The 21,986-nt window shown below is 44.1% G+C and overlaps 1 protein-coding gene across 5 annotated transcripts in view; it reads left to right on the forward strand.

The window, feature by feature from the left end:
- The first annotated feature begins 3,680 nt into the window (after nucleotides 1–3,680).
- HNRNPAB (heterogeneous nuclear ribonucleoprotein A/B) overlaps nucleotides 3,681–21,986 on the forward strand; it is a 140,047-nt gene continuing 121,741 nt past the window's right edge. For 3 of the 5 annotated variants that reach the window (XM_040344793.1, XM_040344795.1, XM_040344797.1), the window contains exons 1-4: nucleotides 3,681–3,786; nucleotides 4,080–4,302; nucleotides 19,029–19,197; nucleotides 19,586–19,744. In XM_040344793.1, the coding sequence (XP_040200727.1) occupies nucleotides 4,106–4,302; nucleotides 19,029–19,197; nucleotides 19,586–19,744 (525 nt within the window). In that variant the 5' untranslated portion in view covers nucleotides 3,681–3,786; nucleotides 4,080–4,105. Of the gene's footprint in view, nucleotides 3,833–4,079; nucleotides 4,303–19,028; nucleotides 19,198–19,585; nucleotides 19,745–21,986 lie in introns of all 5 variants that reach the window. The other 2 variants (XM_040344796.1, XM_040344794.1) reach the window with 2 other exon arrangements.

Raw genomic sequence — 21,986 nt, forward strand, 5'->3', positions numbered from 1 at the left:
GGCCGGCCCCACCGACCCATGCCGGTGCATTGCCACGAAATGAGATTTGCCATGGAATGAGATGGTCCGCCTCCATCACATCCTATTGGCTCACTCCTGTCACGTGACATATTTAAACGTCAAGTATCGACGCAAACATCAGTCTCAGCTAGGCTATCATAGGGAGAGGATCTCCTCTCCCTGTGATAGCTGAAGCTGCACGGAGCTGGTGTGTGTTGGTATTCAGTGACAGGCAGCACTAGTTACCAGGCAGCTTCTGCCTGTGATTGGCTGTGCGGAGGTCACAGTGGAGGAGTGGGCGGGCCCGGTGTGTGGAGCTCAGCTGTGAGGCTGCTGAGGGGAGGGAGCTGGGACAATAACAGCAGCATAGAGAGCGGAGTGTACAGAGCAGTGTGTCCGCTCTCCTTCACTCATGAGCACAGCCCGGTGCATTGCCACGAAATGAGAGCTCCGTGCAGCATGTTTGCGAGTAGAGCTGTGGGCGCGGGGTGTAGTTAGCGCTGGCGGGAGGCACCACAGAGGCCATGTGAGCTCCGTGCACCAGCTCCGTGCAGCTTCAGCTATCACAGGGAGAGGAGATCCTCTCCCTATGATAGCCTAGCTGAGACTGATGTTTGCGTCGATACTTGACGTTTAAATATGTCACGTGACAGGAGTAAGCCAATAGGATGTGATGGAGGCGGACCATCTCATTCCATGGCAAATCTCATTTTGTGGCAATGCACCGGAAAGGAAATCTCCCGCGCGCATGCGCGGGAGTGACGTCATCGCCGCTCCAGCCAATCACAGCGCTGGAGCGGCGATACCCGGAAGACACGCCGAGGCTCGGCTCGGACCAGGTAAGTTACCTACCTCGTTCCGAGGTAAGTATTTCATAATGAGCTAATATGCGGTGCATATTAGCTCATTATGGCTTTTTCCTTGCAGATGTAGAAAAAAAACAACCGCTTTAACATGAGAGCTGGTATCTGTAGCAGTGAACATTAACATGAGAGCTGGTATCTGTAGCAGTGAACATTACATGAGAGCTGGTACAGGCTTCAGGGAAACTCCATAGCAATTGATAGCAATAGTAGTGAACATAACTTGGAAGCAAGCGACAAGTATGGAGATCAGCGTTTAGCAATTGGTTTCTATAGCAGAGTACTTGCGGTTGCAGATAGCTGGGCATGGATGAGCGTCCTGGGAACCTGGACCTGGTTGCTGTGAGCTGTAGCGAACAAGGAGTCCTGGTGGTCCAGTACAGGAAGCTGGAGCTTAGATCAGGTGAGTCTGGAAGCCCAGCTGACAGTGGCGTTCTGTCAGCAATAAAGGAACACCTTCCTGTCAGTGCTGGGAGTTTAAATAGGCCGCACAGGAGCGAACCAGGAAGTACCACTGGGTGGAGCACCTCCACAACTATCGTGGAGAGCAAGGCTGCAGGAAGTGAGTGGGTATTCGGAAAGAAGGAAGAAACGAAGAGAGTTGACTGGGAAAGAAGTAACTATAGTTGTACCCAGTGCAAAGCCAATGGTGCGACGTTACAGAACCACACGTTTAAAAAGAGACTCAAGATTTTGTTTCCGTCTCTTTCTCACCAACCGCTTGGGCATGACATGGGTCGCATATCGATTTGCCCTTCGGGACTCTGGTCTTACATCCCCAACAGGTTCCGTGATCGGAGCACCTATCGCGGTGGTGGTAGTGGTGACTGGAGGAATGGGAACGTCTCCTATGCTTAGAGGAGGAATGGAACGTCTCCTATGCTTAGAGGGGGAATGTGAACATCCCCTGTGATGATGAGACTCAGACGGAGTATTACGTCTGGATCTCGAGGAAAAATGATGGTGTTGCGTCCTGGCAAGGTCCCTGTCCTGTGAATGATGATCAGGGCTGTGAGGGGAAAATATACAAGGTAGAGAAAAGACACGCGACCAGGATACCAAAAGTATCTTCAAAAGATCAGCGTTATAACACCATCCTCTTTCCCACATCTGCACAATCTTGTGCGAGAGGGCCAGCGGAGAAAACATGTCCATAGTGAAAAGACAACACATTCCGGAAAGCTGGGCACCACCACGGCTTAGGAAACAGGCGAGTAAAAAACAAAGAAAAGATACACACACACACACACATATACATATATAACCATACACACACACATATATATATATATATATATATATATATATCCCCCTTCCTAATACATACAAACATGGATATATATCCATAACTCCATTTCATATTTTTTTAACTTGTCCTTTAAGAAAATGAGGATAAGAGAGGCAAGCAGCCAAGCTTACCTTGCTAGAAGTGGTGCCAGACTCCAGGGTGCTGCCGCTCACTGCCCACAGGTATCCCACCTGTACAGGGCTCTCTGCGGTTTGAATATCCCGCTGGTGATGACGTCACGGCTGGTCGTGTCACGCGTCTGCGCCGTGAGGCTACTCTAAACCACGCTAGTGCCGTACTGCGCATGCGCAAAAACCAAGCCTCGCTTTCACTGCGGCTCGCGGATGAGCGACGGCCGAGGACCCGGAAGAGAGCGGAGCTCTGGAACGCAGGAGGGGGGGGTTGAACGGAGCTTGAAACAAATAAGGAAAGGATGACATAAAAACACACAAAAACAAAAAAGAGTCTTCAGACCTTGCCAACCGACTGCACTTCTGCCGGACATCCATCCCGGTACTCAGGTACACATCCCTTCCACCATAGGGGTATAATAAGCCCTGGAAACCGCTCACCCGCTCATAGCTGGGCCCTGGGTGCACGGCAGAAAACTTGGTACCGAGCATACAAACATCCTTAGCTGGACATCGCACAGAATCGCAAGATGAAGGGTCCACGTGAGGAGGACAAAAAAGGAACACAGTCCATGGAGGTGAGCTCAAATTTATGGGTAGGGGGTCCTATAGCAGTGGAGAGGAGGCGGGGTTAACCCACACATAGTCTGCCATGGAGTCTGTCAGGAAAGAATTTTTACTATAGTAAATGGGGATTAGCGCTCTGTTACCAGTGCAAATGTTTTGTAAATATAAAAATGTGAGTTGCGCCTAAACTCATGGCACAAATGTTTCGTAAATCAGCCCCACTGTGTGTATGTATAGTATATACTGTATGTGTATATATATATATATATATATATATATATATATATATACACATATATAAAATATGTAAGAGGTATGGAAAAATGTTTAATTTTGTTTAGATTCTTTCATGTTCTGATTGGCTGCCTTTTTTGTAACATGAAGTGTTAACAAAAAAAATAAAGACTAAACCGAGTGCAAGAAAACTATTGCAATAGACCCCCCCCCCCCCTTACACAACGTTATTTTAGGTAAGACATCTTCCCTGACATATTTTACCCATACGAATGTGATGCTCCAGTTTTTTCACGAAGCCATTTTATATTTGTGACGTCAAAAAACATGCTACTCCGCAGCTGTCTAATGGAATTAAATGAATACATTTTGACAGCAGCTGCATTTCTTTGTCAGATGTTACCTTATTCCACTGTACTAATATAACAATTACATAGCTCAACGTGCGAGCCAGTACATGTAAATAAATCTGCATTCAAAAACCAGGGTCGATACTCAGCGGCTTGTAAACGCTCGCGATGCTAGGATTTCGAGCTCTTTCACAGATCTTCCAATGGTGAACCCCGGTGAATACAAAGGAGGTCTGCTAACAGCCAATAGTGGTTCCGCGTGTTTCGGAGTGAATCTTTCCGGCTCTATAAAAGTAGCCACGAGTTAGCATTGTCGGTAGAATCCATTTTGAAGGAATTGAACGATTGTGGGGGTGTGTGAGGACGTTTAGCAGAGCTAGCTGTTGTGGTTTTGCTTATGTACATATTCCTTTTCTAGGCGGTAGTTGTAGATTATTCCTGCATTAGTTTAGCTGAATACGATTACCCACTAGTTTGGCAAGCGGCATTTGTTTTGTGCAGTGCTTTATATGGGATTTTGCGATTGACTCATGCCGAGATTTGGTGGGGTCATTTGCGGCGTAGATGCTGGGCTCTTTGCAGACGTGTGAGTAGTGTGTCCTCTATTCGCAGAGTTGCTGAATGGTTTTTTTTTTTTGTCTTTCAGGCGTGTGTATACCTAACTCTTAAAACATGTCTGATGCTGAGCAGCAGTATATGGAGACCTCCGAGAATGGCCATGAAGCCGTAGAAGCCGAGGTCGCCGAAGCGCAGCCCTCTGCGGCTCAGGGAGGACAGAATGGACCCGAGGGCGATCAGATCAATGCGAGTAAAGCGGAGGAGGACGCAGGGTGCGTAGCTGAAATTTCTTCCCCTTTAACTGAAGGAGTGTAAGTTATTTACGATTTTTAAACTTTTCGTTTTTATGTCTTAATTGAGAAACCGTACACTTTGCGTGTGTTTTGACATTCCTTTGTTCTGCCGGTCTTTGTTGGCGCCATCTGGTGCAGAGACGGTCTAGGCCTCTTCAAAGTTGCAGTGTTTGTCGCAAATCTGGTAGGTTTAGTGGGGTAACGCATGGTTGTGATGTGAGGTTTATTTAAATGGTGCAGGCTGTATGTATACAGTGCATCTGGAATGTATTCAGTGCTTTTATTTTATACTATGTTCTGTTGCAGCTTTGTTCTAAATACATTTTTTTTTTTTCTTCAAAAGTCTACAAGTGATACCCCATAATGACAATGCAAAAGTTTGTTTGCAATCTTTTGAAAATGTATTAACTGCCAAGCCAGTTCTGGCACTCCTCCCTGTAAAAATCCTGCCCTTCTCTGCTTTTTTTTTATTACAAGGAGTGTAAACATCCCTTGTAATAGGAATAGAGCATGACAGGTCATCTTTAGAGAGATCTAGGGTCTATAAGACCCCACATTTCTCCTCTAGGCTAGAAAGCCTGTGATAAGTCAGCCTTTCCAGCTAAAAACATGATGGCATTTACAATCTGTCGAGACTGGAAGTGACGTCTTAATGTCGCGCCTGGCCCCCGAAGATCATAGATGGCTGGAAACCATTTGGTCCTCTGTCAGCTTTATTGTGAACTGCTGGATCGCACAGGTATGCTGGTGGAAGCACCGGCTGCTGCCTGGACATACAATCAAGCTGCTAAACAGCAGCTATGATTTTTACTTTCCAGGGAATCGCTGGGGGGGGGGGGGGGGGATATCTGATGCCTGCAGCTGCAACCATCACTCAGATATCTTCACACAAAGTCCAGGACATCATGACTGCCTTGGGTGTGAAGTGGTTAAAAGATGAAGAAAATCACATGTACACATCACAGCCTTTGCTCAATACTTTGAAGCACCAATTACAGCCTCAAGTATTTTGCATATGAAGCTACAAGCTTGTAACACCTATTTTTGTGTGTGTTTCTCTCCTCAGGACCTCTCAAGCTCCATCCGGTTGGATGGGGCTTGTCGGTGCACAGCCATTTTCAGATCTCTCCAATGATGTTTTAAAGGGGTTGTAAAGGTTCATATTTTCTAAATGGGTTCCTTTAACCACTTCGTTACTGAGCCTGTTTTTCAGATTCAGTGTTTACGAGACTAAAACATTTTTTTTTGCTAGAATATTACTTAAAACCCCCAAACATTATATATATATATATATATATATATATATATATTCTATCCTAGAGAATAAAATGGCAGTCATTGCAATACTTTTTGTCACACCGTATTTGCGCAGCGGTCTTACAAGCGCACTTTTTTTTTTTTTTGGAAAAAAATCACTTTTTTAAATTAAAAAAATAAGACAACAATAAATTTGGCCCAATTTTTTTTATATATTGTGAAAGATAATGTTGCGCCGAGTAAAATGATACCCAACATGTCACGCTTAAAAATTGCGCCCGCTCGTGGCATGGTGTCAAACTTTTACCCTTAAAAATCTTGATAGGCGGCGTTTAAAAAATTCTACAGGTTGCGTTTTTTGAGTTAGAGTAGGCCTAAGGCTAAAATTGCTCTCGCTCTAACGATCGCGGCGATACCTCACTTGTGTGGTTTGAATACCGTTTTCATATGTCGGCGCTACTCGCGTATACGTTCGCTTCTACGCGCGAGCCCCTACTCGGGGCACTTTAAAAAAATGTTTTTTTGCTTTTCGCATTTATTTTTATTTTAGAATTTTTAACACTGAAAAAAAAAAAAAAATTATCACTTTTATTCTTATTACAAGGAATGTAAACATCCCTTGTAATAGAAAAAAAGCATGACAGGTCCTCTTAAATATGAGATCTGGGGTCAAAAAGACCTCAGATCTCATATTTGGGCTTAAATGCAAAAAAAAAATAAAAAATTTGGAAATGTCATTTTTTTTCAAATGACAAAAAAAAAAATGTCTTAAGAGGCTGGGCGGGACTGACGTTTTGACGTCACTTCCGCCCAGCAGAGCTATGGGGGACGGGCGAAGGAGATTTTTCCTTCAGTCTCGTCCCCGCTCAGCTGCCGGATGGTCGCGATCCCCTCCGCCGCTACCGACGGCTCCGGACAGCGGCGGGAGGGCCCCTCTCCCGCCACCGATAACGGCGATCTCGCGGAGACCGCCGTTATCGTGTACAGGACCGTCGGCACTAAAGATGGATACCTCAGTTGTGGCAGCAGCTGCTGCCGTTACTGAGATATCATCTTTAAAAAAAGGATGTATTTTGACTATGGGCTGGAAAGCAAGTGGTTAAGCTAGTGCATTGTTTCACTTTTTCCTTCCATTTCCCTTCTAAATGTTTTTTTTTTTTTTGCTTGAATTTCTCACTACCTGTTCCTCCTCAGTAAGCTGTTCTGGCTAACTAACTAACCACTGCTCGGATGATGGTGGCTAGCTTACTGAGGAGAAACGGGAAGTGAGACATTCAGACAAAAAAAAACATTTAGAAGGGAAATCGAAGGAAAAGGTAAGTGAACCAACAATGCTAGCTTAAAGGAACCTATTCAGAAAATTAAAGACTTTTACAACCCCTTTAGTCTAGGCCACTCAAGGACATTCAGAGGTGTGTGTGTGTGTGTGTGTGTTTGTTATCTTTGTGTGTGTGTGTGTGTGTGTTTTTTTTTTATCTTGCCTGTGTGCTTTGGGTCAGCAACAGAGCCTGCGATACCCAGAAGTAACTCTGGGAGCATTGTCTCTGGCCGGAGCAGTGTACGGGGACTGCTGAGGGGGTTTCGATCTAAGGTAATTGTCTTGCAGGGTTTTTTTTTTTTTTTTGAAAACTCCAGGCAGGCTGTCATGTGTTCATTTTAATTTTTTTCTGAGGCCATGCTACTGTACAGGCTTGATTTGGTGGAGTGCTGCAGAGATGGTGGTTCTTCTGGAAGGGTCTCTTCTCTCCACAGTGGAGCTCTGTTAGAGTGACCATCAGGTAGGTTCTTTGTCACCTCCCTGTCCCCCGGCATCTCGGCACTGCCACTGAACACCGCCGATGGCTCGGTTCTCGCTCCTCCCCAAGCAGAGATATGCTGACTGTCAGCATGGCTTCGCTCTACTACTTGGCGCTCATTGGAGCGCTGAGCAGTGGTGGGGAGCGGCTGTCTCAGCGGCTTGCTGAGACTGCCATCAATCAGGGCAGCTGGCGGATCCCAACTTGGAAGTTGTGATGACGCACTGCCCCGACTGATGGCAGTGACTTCAGCGCGGACTTCAGACCACTCTCTGCTGAAAACGGGTCAAAGGAGTGCAAAATGAATTGCACTCCTGTGACCCTTGGGAGAAGCCAGCCTAAAAAGTTTAGGCTGCACTTCTCCTTTAAGGATGAGTGGAAATGGGATGCACCTGAGCTTAATTTGGAATGTTATGGCTGTGATTAATTTTTTTTTTTAACATTTGCAAATATTTCAGACTTTCATGTTTGTCATAGAGTATTTAAAATTTTTGAGGAATATAATGAATTTAATCCATTTTAGATAAAAAAAAAATCACTAAAGTTGTTTAAAAATAAATAAAATGTTATACTTGCCTCCACTGTGCAGCTCGTTTTGCACAGAGTGGCCCCGAACCTGGTCTTCTGGGGTCCCTCGGCTGTCTTGGCTGCCCCCCCCCCCCCCCTAAGGACTTAACGCCTTCATGCAAGCTCGCAAGGTGTTGAGTCTTTGTGGGCACTCTGCCGTGATACAGCTGGCGGCCATAGCCACCAACTGTATCAGGTAAGTAAGGGGGGGGGGGGGGGTTCAGGGGGCCTCTAATCAAGATGTGTGTTTTTTTTTTTTCACCTTAATGCATAGAATGCATTAAGGTGAAAAAACTTGTACCTTTTCAACCCCTTTTAAGGTTGTAACTTACTATGTTGAACAAGTAAAGCGCTGTGAATACTTTCTGGATGCACTGTATATGCAACGTTCTTACTCTTGGGTAATGTTTTTAATTTAGCCATTTGTTCAAGTCGTGTAATGTTTCATGCCTTATCTAGTTTGAAAAAGATTTTAACAATGTTGTAATATACCTAAATGCAAATTTTAGTTATTGTTTTGGGCCCTTTTCACGTAGTTTGTGTGCCTTCTGATCAGCAAGGTTTTGTATAAATACCCCCTTGGTGACATGCGTCCATTAAAATAAAATGTATATGGGATTTGACCCTGTCAAATTTGAAACCAGCAATGGCATCTACAGTAGTAGCAAGGAACCTTAAATGCTGGGTGAACCAATTTAAAGGGGCATGTGGGAACTTCTAGAAAAGATCTTCATGGAGTCCTTCCCTAACCTAGACGCACCAACGGAGTCTATCAGGATGTTGGCGAGCTCTTTGGCTGCCTTTTTACTGGCTCAAGACTTGGTCAATGGACTTGGTGTCAAACTGGGGATTTTTTTTATTTTTTTGTTTTTTTCCAGGGCACTTGCTGATTGGCCCAGAACTAGAAACAGTGCTAGACAGCAAGGTCTTTCCTCAGAAAAGTGTGCTACAGCCCCCAAACAAACTGTTGCAGAGGTGGTGTGCTCTTCAGGCCTCCAGAACAGGTGGCAAAGTAATGACGGTTGCCTTCTGGTTGGCAGGGGGCGACGACGACAGGTGGGGATACAGTCTGGAGTTTTCCCGTATGCCCCCCCAAGCAATCTCCCTAGGGATCAAGAAAATGCCCTGGCCGCGATGTCTCTCTTATAGGAATTGATCCAACAGGAGGTCATAATTTCAGGATCCCAGGGAGCTTGTGGTTTTACTCCCAAATCAAGAAACCATAAGGAAAGTTCCGGTTGATTCTGACCTTAAATTCTAAATGGATCAATTTACAAAAGGTTCTGGATGGATACAATGTGCTCAGTACAGAAACTGCTTACTGGCATCAATCAATACCTCACGAACACCGCTTTCATATGCGAGCGCTACTCACGTATGCGTTCGCCTTTGCGTGCAAGCTCAGCGGGATGGGGCGCGTTCCTGGCTCCTAACTTTTTTAGCTGGCTCCTAGATTCCAAGCAAATGTGCCAAGTTCTGGTTTAGTGCTGAGCATCAATATTGTGTGTGTGTGTTTTTTTTTTTTTTTTTTTTCCTCCTGGGGTCTTATTGACCCCATATCTTACGGAATAGAGGACCTGACATGATGATTCCTATTACAAGGGATGTTTACATTCCTTGTAATGGGGGGGGGGGGAGTTAACAAAAGTCAACGTTAAAAGTAGAATTAAAAATAAAACATTTTTATTCACCATGTGCTTTATTCACCGGTAGCGATTGCATACGAAAGTCCCACCCACATATGAAAACTGTGTTCAGACCACACATGTCAGGTATCGCTGCGAATGTTGGAGATCAATAATTCTAGCCCTAGATCTCCTCTGTAACTTAAAATACTTAACCAGTAAGTGTCGCCCATGAGGTTTTTAAAGTACCAAAGTCTGGCGCGTGTGCAATTTTTGAAGGGCTATCTATTTACTCGGCTCAACATCTTTTACATTATGCCAAAAATTGGGTTAAAGTGGAGTTCCACCCATAAATATAACATATCAGTAGTTTTAAAAAAAATGTCATTAGTCCTTTAAGAATTTTTTTTTTTTTTTAGATGCCTTCAAAGTGTTGTTGCTAGGCAGAATAGTTAATCTTCCCTCTTCCTGCACCAAGGTGCTTAAGCTTCACCGCACAGACTCCTGGGAATGTAGTGGGTGTAACTTTCCAGGAGTCTGTGCACTCCCCAGTCTCGAAGAATCATGTGACTTGGACAGTACAGGTGCTGAAACCTGATCTGAAAACTATTGCATTGCTTGTGCAGCACTGAGCATGTGCGATATCTCCAAGGCTGAAATCCAGGAAGTCATACAGTCTGGCTTCATGATGCCCACACTTAAGATGGCCCCAGTCAATTTCTATTTTATAAAGTGTCTAAATGCTGTAACAACATAACAAAACGGACCTTAGTTTACAGACTAACTTTACTAGAATACATTAAGCTTGTGTATTACAGGGGTATTTATATTTGAAAAGTGAAATTGTGGCCGGAACTCCGCTTTAACTTTAATGTTTTTTTTGTGTTAATTTTTTTTTTTTCAAAAAGTGTTCAGAAAATTGCTGCGCAAATGTCATGCAAGATAAAAAGCTGCAGCGACCGCCATTGTATTCTCTAGGGCAGTGACGGCGAACCTTGGCACCCCAGATGTTTTGGAACTACATTTCCCATGATGCTACATTACACTGCAGAGTGCATGAGCATCATGGGAAATGTAGTTCCAAAACTAAGTGCCAAGGTTCGCCATCACTGCTCTAGGGTCTCTGCTAAAAAAAAAAACTATCTTGTGGGTTCTATGTAATTTTTCTAGCAAAATTATGATTTCTATAGTCATCTTCCAGGACGGCACACCTGAGAGATGACTGGTCCACCTGACAGGAAACACAATCAACACATGAGGTTAAAAGGACCCTCTCTCCCCCCCCTGCACCTCAGTTTTTGATTGTTTGTTTCCTGTCAGCGAACCGTTTGTTGTTTTTGTCAGACCTGAAGTCGGTAGCGGATGGTCTCCACCCCCCCGAGAGCTGGATGCCAAGGCCAGGGAGGGTTGCGGGTCCAGCCAGGGTTCAGTCCCAGTGGTATTCCTGGTAAAGAGCCTCTCGAGCACAGTGGCGTTCCCGGATCTCTTGTGGGTACATGCCTCCCCACCTAGCTTCCACCCAGTCCAGGTTACTGAAGATTAAGGAACTGGAGGGTCTGCAGGAGTCCAGGCCGCTGGAGGAGAAAGGCTGGTGTTTTTCAGTCAGTGCAGTTCCATAGGAAATGCTGAAAACACTCGTAGGCAGGAATGAGCTTTCAGGCCAAGTGGAGCAAGCAAGATGGCGCCGTTTCCGGGCAACATCGTTTCCGGTCCACGCCAACAAGGCGCATCCGGACACTAGAGGCCAAAATGGGAATACTTTTGGCAGCAGGGCTCCAGCAAAATGGCGCCATTTAGCGTCCTGGCCATAAAAATCCAGTGGAGCCAGGCCGAGGTCCCACAGGCCCCTCTCACCACCTGGAATCTCACAGCAAAACTCATTGGAAGAAGGAACCAGCTGAGACCAGGAATGTAAGAGGAGCACACAGCAGTGGCTGCAACCCAGGAGGGGACCATGAGTGGTGAGTCTTTACTCTATTTTCACAAGGGGTGGGTTAAGGGGATCTTACCCACACCTCTTGGGGGGAGGGCAGGAGAGTACAGCCTGCTAACAATTGGTGCGGTCTTGTCTTTTTCTCCTTAAAACCCAGTGGATCTGCTCAAGGGGCCCGCAATGTAAAGGCAAAAGTACCCCTCCCCCTAGAGCAAAAAGGTGTGGGAATTGCAATGAAAAACTCCCACAGGATCACTCAAAACCTTTGTTACAGGTGCATGTAAATTGGCGGGTAAGGAAACCTCACAAGTGAGGAGGGACTTGCTTACAGTACAGTCAGAGATGCTGACTACGCTCCAATCCCTTAAGAGAGTTATTGCATCTAAGGAAGAGCCTAGCACTAGTGGCAGAGAGGTTCTGTCTTCTAGGGAAGGGACTTTATCTCTGAGGGGATTCATCTGGCAGATGTCAGAGGCCTCCCTCTTTTGCTTCAGGAGTAGATGAGCTGGAGGAGTCGGGAAGACTCATTAGAGGAGGGGGAAGGCTCAGACCCTGAAAGCCAGGACAGTGACAGTCCTAGACTTGGGCATCTCTTTCCTGTGTAGGACATGGGACAATTACTCAAAGCAACTTATGCCTCTGAAGATATCCCAGAACCTCCGGTGCAGACAACAGCCTGGGATAAGTTGTAAAATGGCTTGGGGGGGGGGGGGGAAACATCAGTCCAGGGTATTCCCTGTGTACTGAACACTTAAGGAAGTAATTCTGAGGGAAAGGAAGGTCCCTAAGCTAAAAACCTGGAAGAGAAGCTTTCCATTTGCGGAGGAAGAGAAGTTTTTCAAGACCCCCCCCCAAATTAGATGCAGCCCTTTCTCGGGTCTCTAAGAAATCTGATTTGTGCTTTGAGGACTTGGGTAGCATTAAAGACCAAATGGCTAGAAGGGCTGAAAAGTTTCTGCGCAGAGCATGGGATGCCAATGCGGCAGCCATGGCTCCTGCTCTAGCACCTGCCTGCGTAGTCAGGAATGTGAATGCCTGGCTAGGTAGGCTCTCTGGCACTGTTGCTAGAGGGGACAATTCCGAGGAGGTTATAGACTCTCTTGAAATGATAAACAAGGCAGTAGCATATTTGTCAGATCCTCGGCTAAGTCGGTGGCCCTCCTGAACTTCGCAAGGAGGGCAGTCTGGGTTAAATCATGGCAGGGGGACCATATGTCCAGGTCACCGCTCTGCAGGTTACCTTTTGACGGTTCCCAGCTTTTTGGTCCTGGTCTGGATCGGGTCTTATCACGTTCTGCAGAAAAAGGAGAAAAAGTTCCTGGTTAAGGCCAAGAGAAAAAGGCAAAATTCTTGCTCATCATCGGGGCCAAGGACACAAATAAAAGATGGGAGGAAGAGCGGCCAGTAGGGTGGCTTGCTCCTCTGTGGACCTAAGGACGCCAGCAAGCAGTCAAAGTGACGTCAGGGTAGCGGGGAGACTTTCTCGATTTGTCCCACAATGAAGGATCTCTGAAAGCCCCTATATCCTGCATATCCTGATGGAGGGATATCGTCTGGAACTTTCCTCTCCTCCCCCTCAATTTTACTGACCCATCTCCCCAAGAAACCATTGAGAGCAGCAGGGTTGATGGACAATTTGCTGGGATTGGCAGACCAGGAGGTTGTCACCGTTTCACCCAAAGAGATCTCTACCAGTGATTTTTTTTTTTTTTTTTTTTTTTTTTTCTCCCACGTGTTTGTGGTCCAGAAGCCATCAGGAAAATTTTGCCTGATATTAAATCTCAGGAAGCTGAACAGGTTTCTGATGCACAAGAGCTTTCGAATGGAAAGCATATATACTATGAGGAAACTTCTATTTAAGAATGCCTTTATGGCCACAGTTTGGGTTAGTGTTACCGGCCGCTATTTGTGCTGTAATGAATTTTTACACAGAAAATAAGTGTTAATAAATGGGTAAATGAATTATAAAAAAAACTATTTTTCAATAACCCCCCCCCCCCCCAGTTATTAAATTTTTTTTTTTATAAATTATTTACCCATTTATTAACAACACTTATTTTCTATGTAAAAATTAATTACAGCACAAATAGCGGCCGGTAACACTACCCACCAGACCACCCCCCCCCCAGTTATTAAAAAAAAAAAAACGCCGTCAACACACCACACCACCCCCCGCTTGCAAATTGTCCTGCGACTTGGGACTGGAAAGTTGCAGGATAAGTTGGACACGATGATTTCCAATGAGAACTGTTCATATCTGTGCAACTTTGAAGTAGTTCCTGCATTACTTTTGTCCCACTTTGATGTGACTTGAGGTCCATAGACCTCCAGAATACACAGGCATTGCTTCAAGTCGCTGCAAAATCGCACCAAAAAATTGTGGCAGAATCTTGCGACTTTCAGGCTAATGCAGTCTGAAAGTTGCACAATTCTACTGCAATTTTGATGCGATTTAAAGCAATGCCTGTGTATTCTGGAGGTCTATGGACCTCAAGTTGTATCAGTGGGACCAAAGTAATGCAGGGACTACTTTGAAGTCGCACAGATATGAACGGTTCTCATTGGAAATCATGGGGTACGACTTGTCATGCAACGTTTAAGTCCCAAGTAATGCCTGCAGTCTCTGGTAATCTTGTGCAGTATGTCCGCAGTCTGGTAATCTTGTGCAGTATGTCCGCAGTCTGGTAATCTTGTGCAGTATGTCCGCAGTCTGGTAATCTTGTGCAGTATGTCCGCAGTCTGGTAATCTTGTGCAGTATGTCCGCAGTCTCTGGTAATCTCCTGCAGTATGTCCGCAGTCTCTCTGGTAATCTCCTGCAGTCTCTGGTAATCTCCTGCAGTCTCTGGTAATCTCCTGCAGTCTGTCCGCAGTTTCTGATAATCTCGTGCAATATGTCCGCAGTCTCTGATAATCTCGTGCAATATGTCCGTAGTCTCTGATAATCTCTTGCCCATTTTGAGTCCTTCATTACTAACGGTGTAATTTTTTTGTTTGTTTGCACCGATCTGTAAGGCTGCGCTATATACCATGATTTGTGATGCTGGGGCTGTATACTCTGTGCTGTGACGCTGAGCTGTATACTCCTGACATTCAGTGGAAGCAAGAGAAATACAGGGGACGGAGCAGTGGATTCTATAAGGGGTGTGGCTTATGAGAAGTGGGAGGGACCAAATGTGGAAGGGCGGGGTATTGCGCCCCCCCCCCCATCCTAAAACTTCACCAGCCGCCACTGCTAGGAAGATCTATTCAAAAATTTGAAATACTTTTTTCTCACTGGTGTCAGGATAGAGAAGTATCTAGTCTTTCGGTACCAGTGATACTAGAATTTTTACAAGCGGGGTGGTCAAAGGACTTGTCACAAATACCCTTAAGGTGCAGATGGCTGCTCTATCTGTATGTTTGGACCAGAGTCTCACGCTAGAGCCACTGATTAGGAGATTCCTAGTAGCTATGGAGAGGTTAACCCCCATAAAGGTTATAAGATTACATCCTTGGAATCGAACGTCTGTCTTGGAAGTGTTGATGAAAGTGCCTTTGGAGCCAGCTCATGAGATCTCCATTAAATTTTTGATGCTTAAGTTGGCTTTTTTACTGGCCATCACAATGGCCAGAAGAGTAAGTGACCTGCAGGCCTTGTCGAGTAAAGAGCCTTTTCTGTTACTGGAAGATAGTGGTGCTGAAGCAAGACCCACTTTTTCTTCCCAAAGTTGCATCAGTTTCATAGGTCTCAAAAGATCATTTTGCCTTCCTTTGTGAAAACCCAAAAAACGGAGATAATGTCAGCTTTTAGATGTCAAAAGATGTTTGCTGACATTCTTGGACAGAGTGAAGTCTTCAGGAAGTAGACTCATCTTTTAGTTTTATTTAGTGGCCCTAGGAAGGGAGGGCAGGCTTCTAAATCTACAGTGGATTAGGCAGACCATGGCTAGGGCTTATGAGCAGTCGGGTTCCCAGTACCAGGTAACATTAAGGCTGCATTCACACTAACGTGGCGTATTTTGCCGCGAGAAATTGCGGTGTATTGTACCGCGATTTGCCGCGACAAAACGTGTTTTTTTTTTTTTTTAATACATTGTCTATGCCAAAAGCCGCCTGAAAAAGGTCCGGGACTTGTTTTCAGGCGTTCGGCGTGAGATGTGAACCATCTCCATAGACGAGAATGTAAAATCACCCCTCCAGCGGCACGAGCGTCGGGCGTCAGGCATAAATACGCAAAGGTGTAAATGCAGCCTTAAGCTCATTCAACAAGATTTTTGGCGGCCTCTTGGGCAGAAAAAGCAGGGGGCCTCAATAGAACAGATCTACCGAGCAGCCACATGGGCGAAGCAGGACACCTTCTTAAAGCACTATAGAGTGGAACTGCTATCGCCTCAGGATCTGACATTTGGCAGGAAGGTCTTACAAGCGGTGGTCCCACCCTAAGGTAGGCCTTGAACTTGTTCATCCTCTCAGGTGTGCCGTCCTGGAAGATAACTAGAGAAAATTGACAGTTGCTTACCGGTAACTGCTTTTCTAGGATATCTTCCAGGACGGCAGGCCTACTTCCCACCCCTGGTTTGATGCAAGTACTACAGGCAGAGTTTCCCTCTGGCACCCAGATGGCCTATTAATTTGTTATAACTGAGGTGCAGGGGGAAGGGAGGGGCCTTTTATTTTAACCTCATGTGTTTCCTGTCGGATGGACCAGTCATCTCTCGGGTGTGCCGTCCTGGAAGATATCCTAGAAAAGCAGTTACCGGTAAGTAACTGTCAATTTTCTACATGTAGCAGTGAAGTGGCAGAATTGGCTCGGATGCAAAGTGGCTAAGAACTACAAATTTTAGCCCTGTTTATTTAGAAATTTAATTTTATATTTATGTATTGGTGCTGCATGATTCTGGCTAAAATGAGAAATCGCACATTTATTTTTTTGAAAGAAAGATCACGATTCTCGAGTTTTATGGTGTCAACTTAATTTTTTTTTGTATAATGTGAAAGTTAACAATTTTATTTGCCAAAAAAATTCCATTTGAAAAACCGCTGTGCAAATACGGTGTGACATAAAATATTGCAGCAACCACCATTTTATTCTCTAGGGTCTCTGCTAAAAATATGTTTGGGTGTTCCAAGTAATTTTCTAGCAGAAATTATATTTTTTTTTTTTTTTTTTTTTTTTCTTTAGCAACAAATGTCAACAGGTTAAACAGCCTTCATCTACAGGTCTGAGTTCTTTCCTTTGATGGAAGAACAAAGATACTTTGTTTCCGTGTGTGTCCACAACCTCTAAAACAAAGATCAGCCTGAAGGGTGTATAGTGTATATAATGCAGCTTTTTAAGTGAGCTTCAATGTCTGAGAGGTGGCATGACTTCTGTACCAGGGTTTCAGTTGCATGATCAGGAGCCCATCCTGCATACGTTATGCTATACAGCAATATGCATACCAGAGCTGCACGTTTCTGGTCAAAAGGAGAATCGCAATTCTTTTGCTTAAGCAGGCCATACATGGTCGACTTTCGAACAAATTTTCTTTTCAAATTCAGAAGGGGTGTGGTGTTTTTTTTTTTTTTTCCTTTTGTGATACGATGATGCCACCATTGATTTTTGAAATTCAGCCGACCAAACCATGTTGCCAGGGAATATTCTTTTCTTGCACATGAGCATTTTTTTTTTTCTATTACATTTCTTGCACGATTCTCCCATCATTGATCAGGAAAACGTTTGTTTTCCTAAAAATTTCCAACATGTCGGATTCTTCCAAATTTGTTTGCCGCATGGAAATCGGCTGTTGCTGCAGCCCACTAATGGTGCGAGATTCGTAATTAAAATTCGAACCGTGTATGGCCGCCTTTAGACTAAAGATCACGATTCTCAAACCCCCCCCCCAATAAACCTGCAATTTATCTGAAAATATGAATATATAAAAAAACAGACCAGTGATATGTCTAATGGTAAAGACCATATAACTCATGGGAAAAAAGCAGAATCAAACTTTGATTGATTTTTTTTTTTATTTTTTTATTTTTTATAGTTGTATGGTCTTTAAAGCGGTGGTTCCCCCTTAAAAACAACTTTTTTTTTTTTCCACTGCCCCCCCACATTCCATCACGATTAAGGCACATATTTTTTTTTTTCCTGCTGTACATACCTTACTACAGCATATTCACCCGTGCATCCGGGTTGCGAGTCCCACGGGAGTGGGCGTTCCTCACATGGTGTTTGACGTTTTCCCCAAAAACGAGCTCTCCCCCCGTCGCGTAAGCCGCGTCACGGTTGGCGAAAGGAGCCGAACGGCGAGTCGGCGCTATACTGCGCATCGCCGTTCGGCTCCTTTCGCCAATCGTGACGCGGCTTGCGCGACGGGGGAAGAGCTCGTTTTTGGGCAAAACGTCAATCAACACCATGTGAGGAACGCCCACTCCCGCGGGACTCGCAACCCGGATGCACGGGTGAATATGCTGTAGTAAGGTATGTACAGCAGGAAAAAAAAAATATGTGCCTTAATCGTGATGGAATGTGGGGGGGCAGTGGAAAAAAAAAAAGTTGTTTTTAAGGAGGAACCACCGCTTTAACATAGACAGAACTGGTCTGTTTTTTATACATCAGAAGCGGTACCACTGGCAAGCATTGGGTGGCGCATGGATACACAGTTGTACAGAACTGTGAGAAGCCAGGCATCCATCCAGCGGCGCAGGCTGCTGACGTCGGTTCCGATATGGGCGCCATTTGCTTTCCACGCTGGTTACGTAGAAGGGGCGGTTAGAAGAAAATCGCAGCTCATCCAAACTGGGGGGTGGGTGAATCAAGATTGCGATCTTATTACGATTAATCATGCAGCTCTAATGCATGCCTGTTTTCTATATCCATGTACATGAGCCTTTAGTGGTAAAGTGTGGGTTAAAAAAAATAACAAATGTTTTTATATAGTCTAATTTACCTAACACGTGTGCCCATTGACACAGTGGAACTCCACCCACTGCTCCTGTGTCACAGGACTTGTTTGACAGCAGCGAGAGCCAGTGGCTCCTGCTATCAATCTCTTCATTGAAGAGGAAGACAGAGGATGGAGCAACTGTGCTCATGCACAATGCTGGATTGCATCAGGCTCAGGTAAGAAAGGGCTCAGGGTGTTCTGCAGCACAGAATGTTTGTTTTTACTCGCATGCATGAAGCTGAAAAACCTTAAAGCCAAGTTCCGCCGAATAAAATAAAAGTGAAGTACCATTTTTGGGTGCAACTCTGCTTTAAGGCTTTACAAACACTTCATTAATTTCGTGTGTCTTTTTTTCCTTGTATTGGTTTAGGAATGCATCAAATGTGACTGCTCACACTTTAACTCTTTTATATGATGCTGGGAACTGTGACATGTTTATCTGGTCAGAATTTGATGCTTTCCCATAAAGCGCAGTGGGAATACAAAAGTTGGTTGGCCAAATGCACAAGTTGATGGCTGGAATAATCTTGTGTCAAATGCTGACTACCTAGAAGCCACTTTGTATAATATTTAAAAAAAAAAAGTGTTCCTTGCTTTTTCAGATATGTTTTCAGTATTCTGTTCTGCTTAACTTTCATAATTAAAATATTCCAGGAAAATGTTTGTTGGTGGTCTCAGTTGGGATACAAGCAAGAAAGACCTAAAAGATTACTTTTCTAAATTTGGTGAAGTGACTGATTGCACCATCAAGATGGACTCCAATACTGGTCGATCTAGGGGATTTGGCTTTATTCTGTTCAAGGATGCTTCTGGTGTTGATAAGGTTTGTATGCTACCTAGAGTTAAGTCCCATATTTTTATTTTGTAGTTAAAGTGTGTGTCCGTCCATCCTAGTGCTTTGTTGGTTCATTGTTTATTTTTCCTTGCATTTCCCTTCTAAATGTTTTATTTTATTTTTTTTGGTCTGAATTTTTCACTTCCTGTTCCTCAGTAAGCACGCCACATCATTTGAGGGGGGGTTCTGGCTGGGGGTTAGTCGGCATGCTTGCCCCCTCCCTTGGTACTACATCCCTGCAGGGAGATGCTGTGAACACGGGGAAAGTTAAGTGAACCAACAATGCACTAGCTTAAAGGAACCTATTTAGAAAATTAACCTTTACAACCCCTCTAAAACTAAATGATTACCTATGAAGTATTTTGGTACTTGACAGGTTTTAGAACAGAAGGAGCACAGACTGGATGGGAGAGTAATTGATCCAAAAAAGGCCATGGCTATGAAAAAGGACCCAATAAAGAAAATATTTGTTGGAGGACTAAACCCAGAAGCAGGTGAAGAGAAGATCAGGGAATACTTTGGCACATTTGGTGAGGTATGTCTGTTATCTATATCTATATTTGCATATATATATTTTCCTTCACTGATGAAGCTGTAATGACAGGTGGCACACTGGTGGGCTCTAATTGGCAGCACTGGCAGGCACCAATGTTTCTGTAACAGAAGCCGGTTACCGGCTTTCTGCTTCTCATGCTGATGGTGAAGTGAAAATCCGATAACTGTTTGTTTTCATGATGGCTGATCATGTGGTGAATGGGGGGGCTTTATAGGAAGGAGGCTATTGACAGTCTATAGCGTAGGCAGAAAGTCGTTTATAATGATTGGGTACTGTACTGCATCGAAAAATGTAGTGCTTTGGTATTTAACACTCTATAAATGAACTTTACCTGCCAGCTCATACTTTTTTAGAACCACCACCCCCTTGTGTAAAGTGAACATCCAAAGGTAAATTTTACTACATTTCTAGACATTAAACATACTGGTTTGTGCGCTTGGCCTTTAAAGTGGACCTTCGGTGAGGTTTGTTCTGTGTGCCGGTCTACAGTAAAATTTGGTGTGTGTTTATATTATGCAAAATGGTTGGAGGGAAGCTTCAGAACGGCATAGATGATTTTATTACAAATTATGTGCGCAGACTGCAGTTCCTCTTTAACATGTTATCTGCCAGAGCAGTTTTGATTTCCACACATTTACCTCTGAAAGAAAGGGACCACTCCATGTATTCTATAAACAGGGACCCTGTAGCACTAAATGGATCTGCAATTTTTGTGTACATCACAGGACATAAACCTGCCACCTTCAAAAGTTTTTTTTTATTTTGTGTGTGTGTATAAATATCTATATCTGGCTATAACGCGCCCCGGCGTATAGCGCGCACCCCCAAATTTGAGGAAGATTCCTGCAAAACTAAAATACTTAGTTTGGATGCCCCTCGTCGGTGTCTTGCCCGTCGTCCTTCTGCCATTCCCGCGCTCTGTTTGAACCACTGCTCCGACATATACTGAGCGGAGTACACTTGTGTATAGTCGGTCGGGCTCGGCTTCTCTCGCGTAAACTACGTACAGGACGCACACGACGTGACTGCGAGAGGAGCCGAGCGTACTGCGCTCGGTATACGTTGGCGCAGTGGTTCGAACAAAGCGCGGTTATCGGCGTATATCGCACACCCACGATTTTTGCCCTGTTAGGGCAAAAAGTGCGCGGTTTACGCCGATTCTGTGTGTGTAATATAATAGGGTTGTCCTGATGCCACTTTTTTAGGACTGAGTACAAGTACCAATACTTATGTACTCGCCAATACCGATACTTTTTTTATATGTGTCCCCCACATATTGCAGTCAAAATGAAGCCGCCCTACCTGAATCTGGCCCATAATGTAAATGCTATTAATATAGATAATGTAAGTAATAATCAAATAAATGATAATAGTGTAAATAACAATATTTAAACACATTTAATAATTATAAATGTAAATAATATAAATATAATGTAACAATTTAAATACAATGTAAATACTATTCATATAAATAATTTAAGTAATAATAATCGAATAAATGATAGTGTAAATAACAATATTTAAATGTAAACACAAGTAATAATTATAAATATAATGTAACAATTTAAATATAATGTAAATGTAGCACTGACCCCCGAAGGAGCTGCTGGTTTAATTTGGGCCTGCACTCTACCAATAAACCCCACTAACTTGGCTCAATCCCCTTGGCACAGCTGTGATGCAATGCAATACAATACAATGTAAGACAATACAAAATACCTGTATTATAACCCCAGGATCCACTGACTGCACTTGGAGTGAGAAACAGTACGCCACAACAACTGGATACTTAACCAGAGATATATTTTACTGTGAAATATGCAAAGAAGTGATTACAGTAATTGTGCTGTCATCCCAACGTAAGACGACCGCACAATTGATTTAAACATAAGCTATTTGAAAACAGTATACATAAACATTTTATACCTGGGAGCTCCCTACTTTATTAGCTATGCGTGAGATCTCACTTAAAGTACTTGGTCTTGGATCTACTTTTCTTCGCTAGCTAAAATGATTTGTAATCCACAGTTTTGATGAGTCAAATTGAAGTGAAAATGCTCCTGGTGTAACTGCAACAACTATTTTAAAATTGCTTGAAACGTCAAATTAGATGGGCCTCACGCCTTCTCAGTTTCAGTTCCTCTGCTCCTCTGTGGAACTATAAATCCCAGTGAGGCCTGTATATGAGTCTACCTGCGTGTAAACTTGGCAAACTGTGGGT

This window comes from Rana temporaria, chromosome 3 (assembly GCF_905171775.1).
Source record: "Rana temporaria chromosome 3, aRanTem1.1, whole genome shotgun sequence".
NCBI lineage: Eukaryota > Metazoa > Chordata > Amphibia > Anura > Ranidae > Rana > Rana temporaria.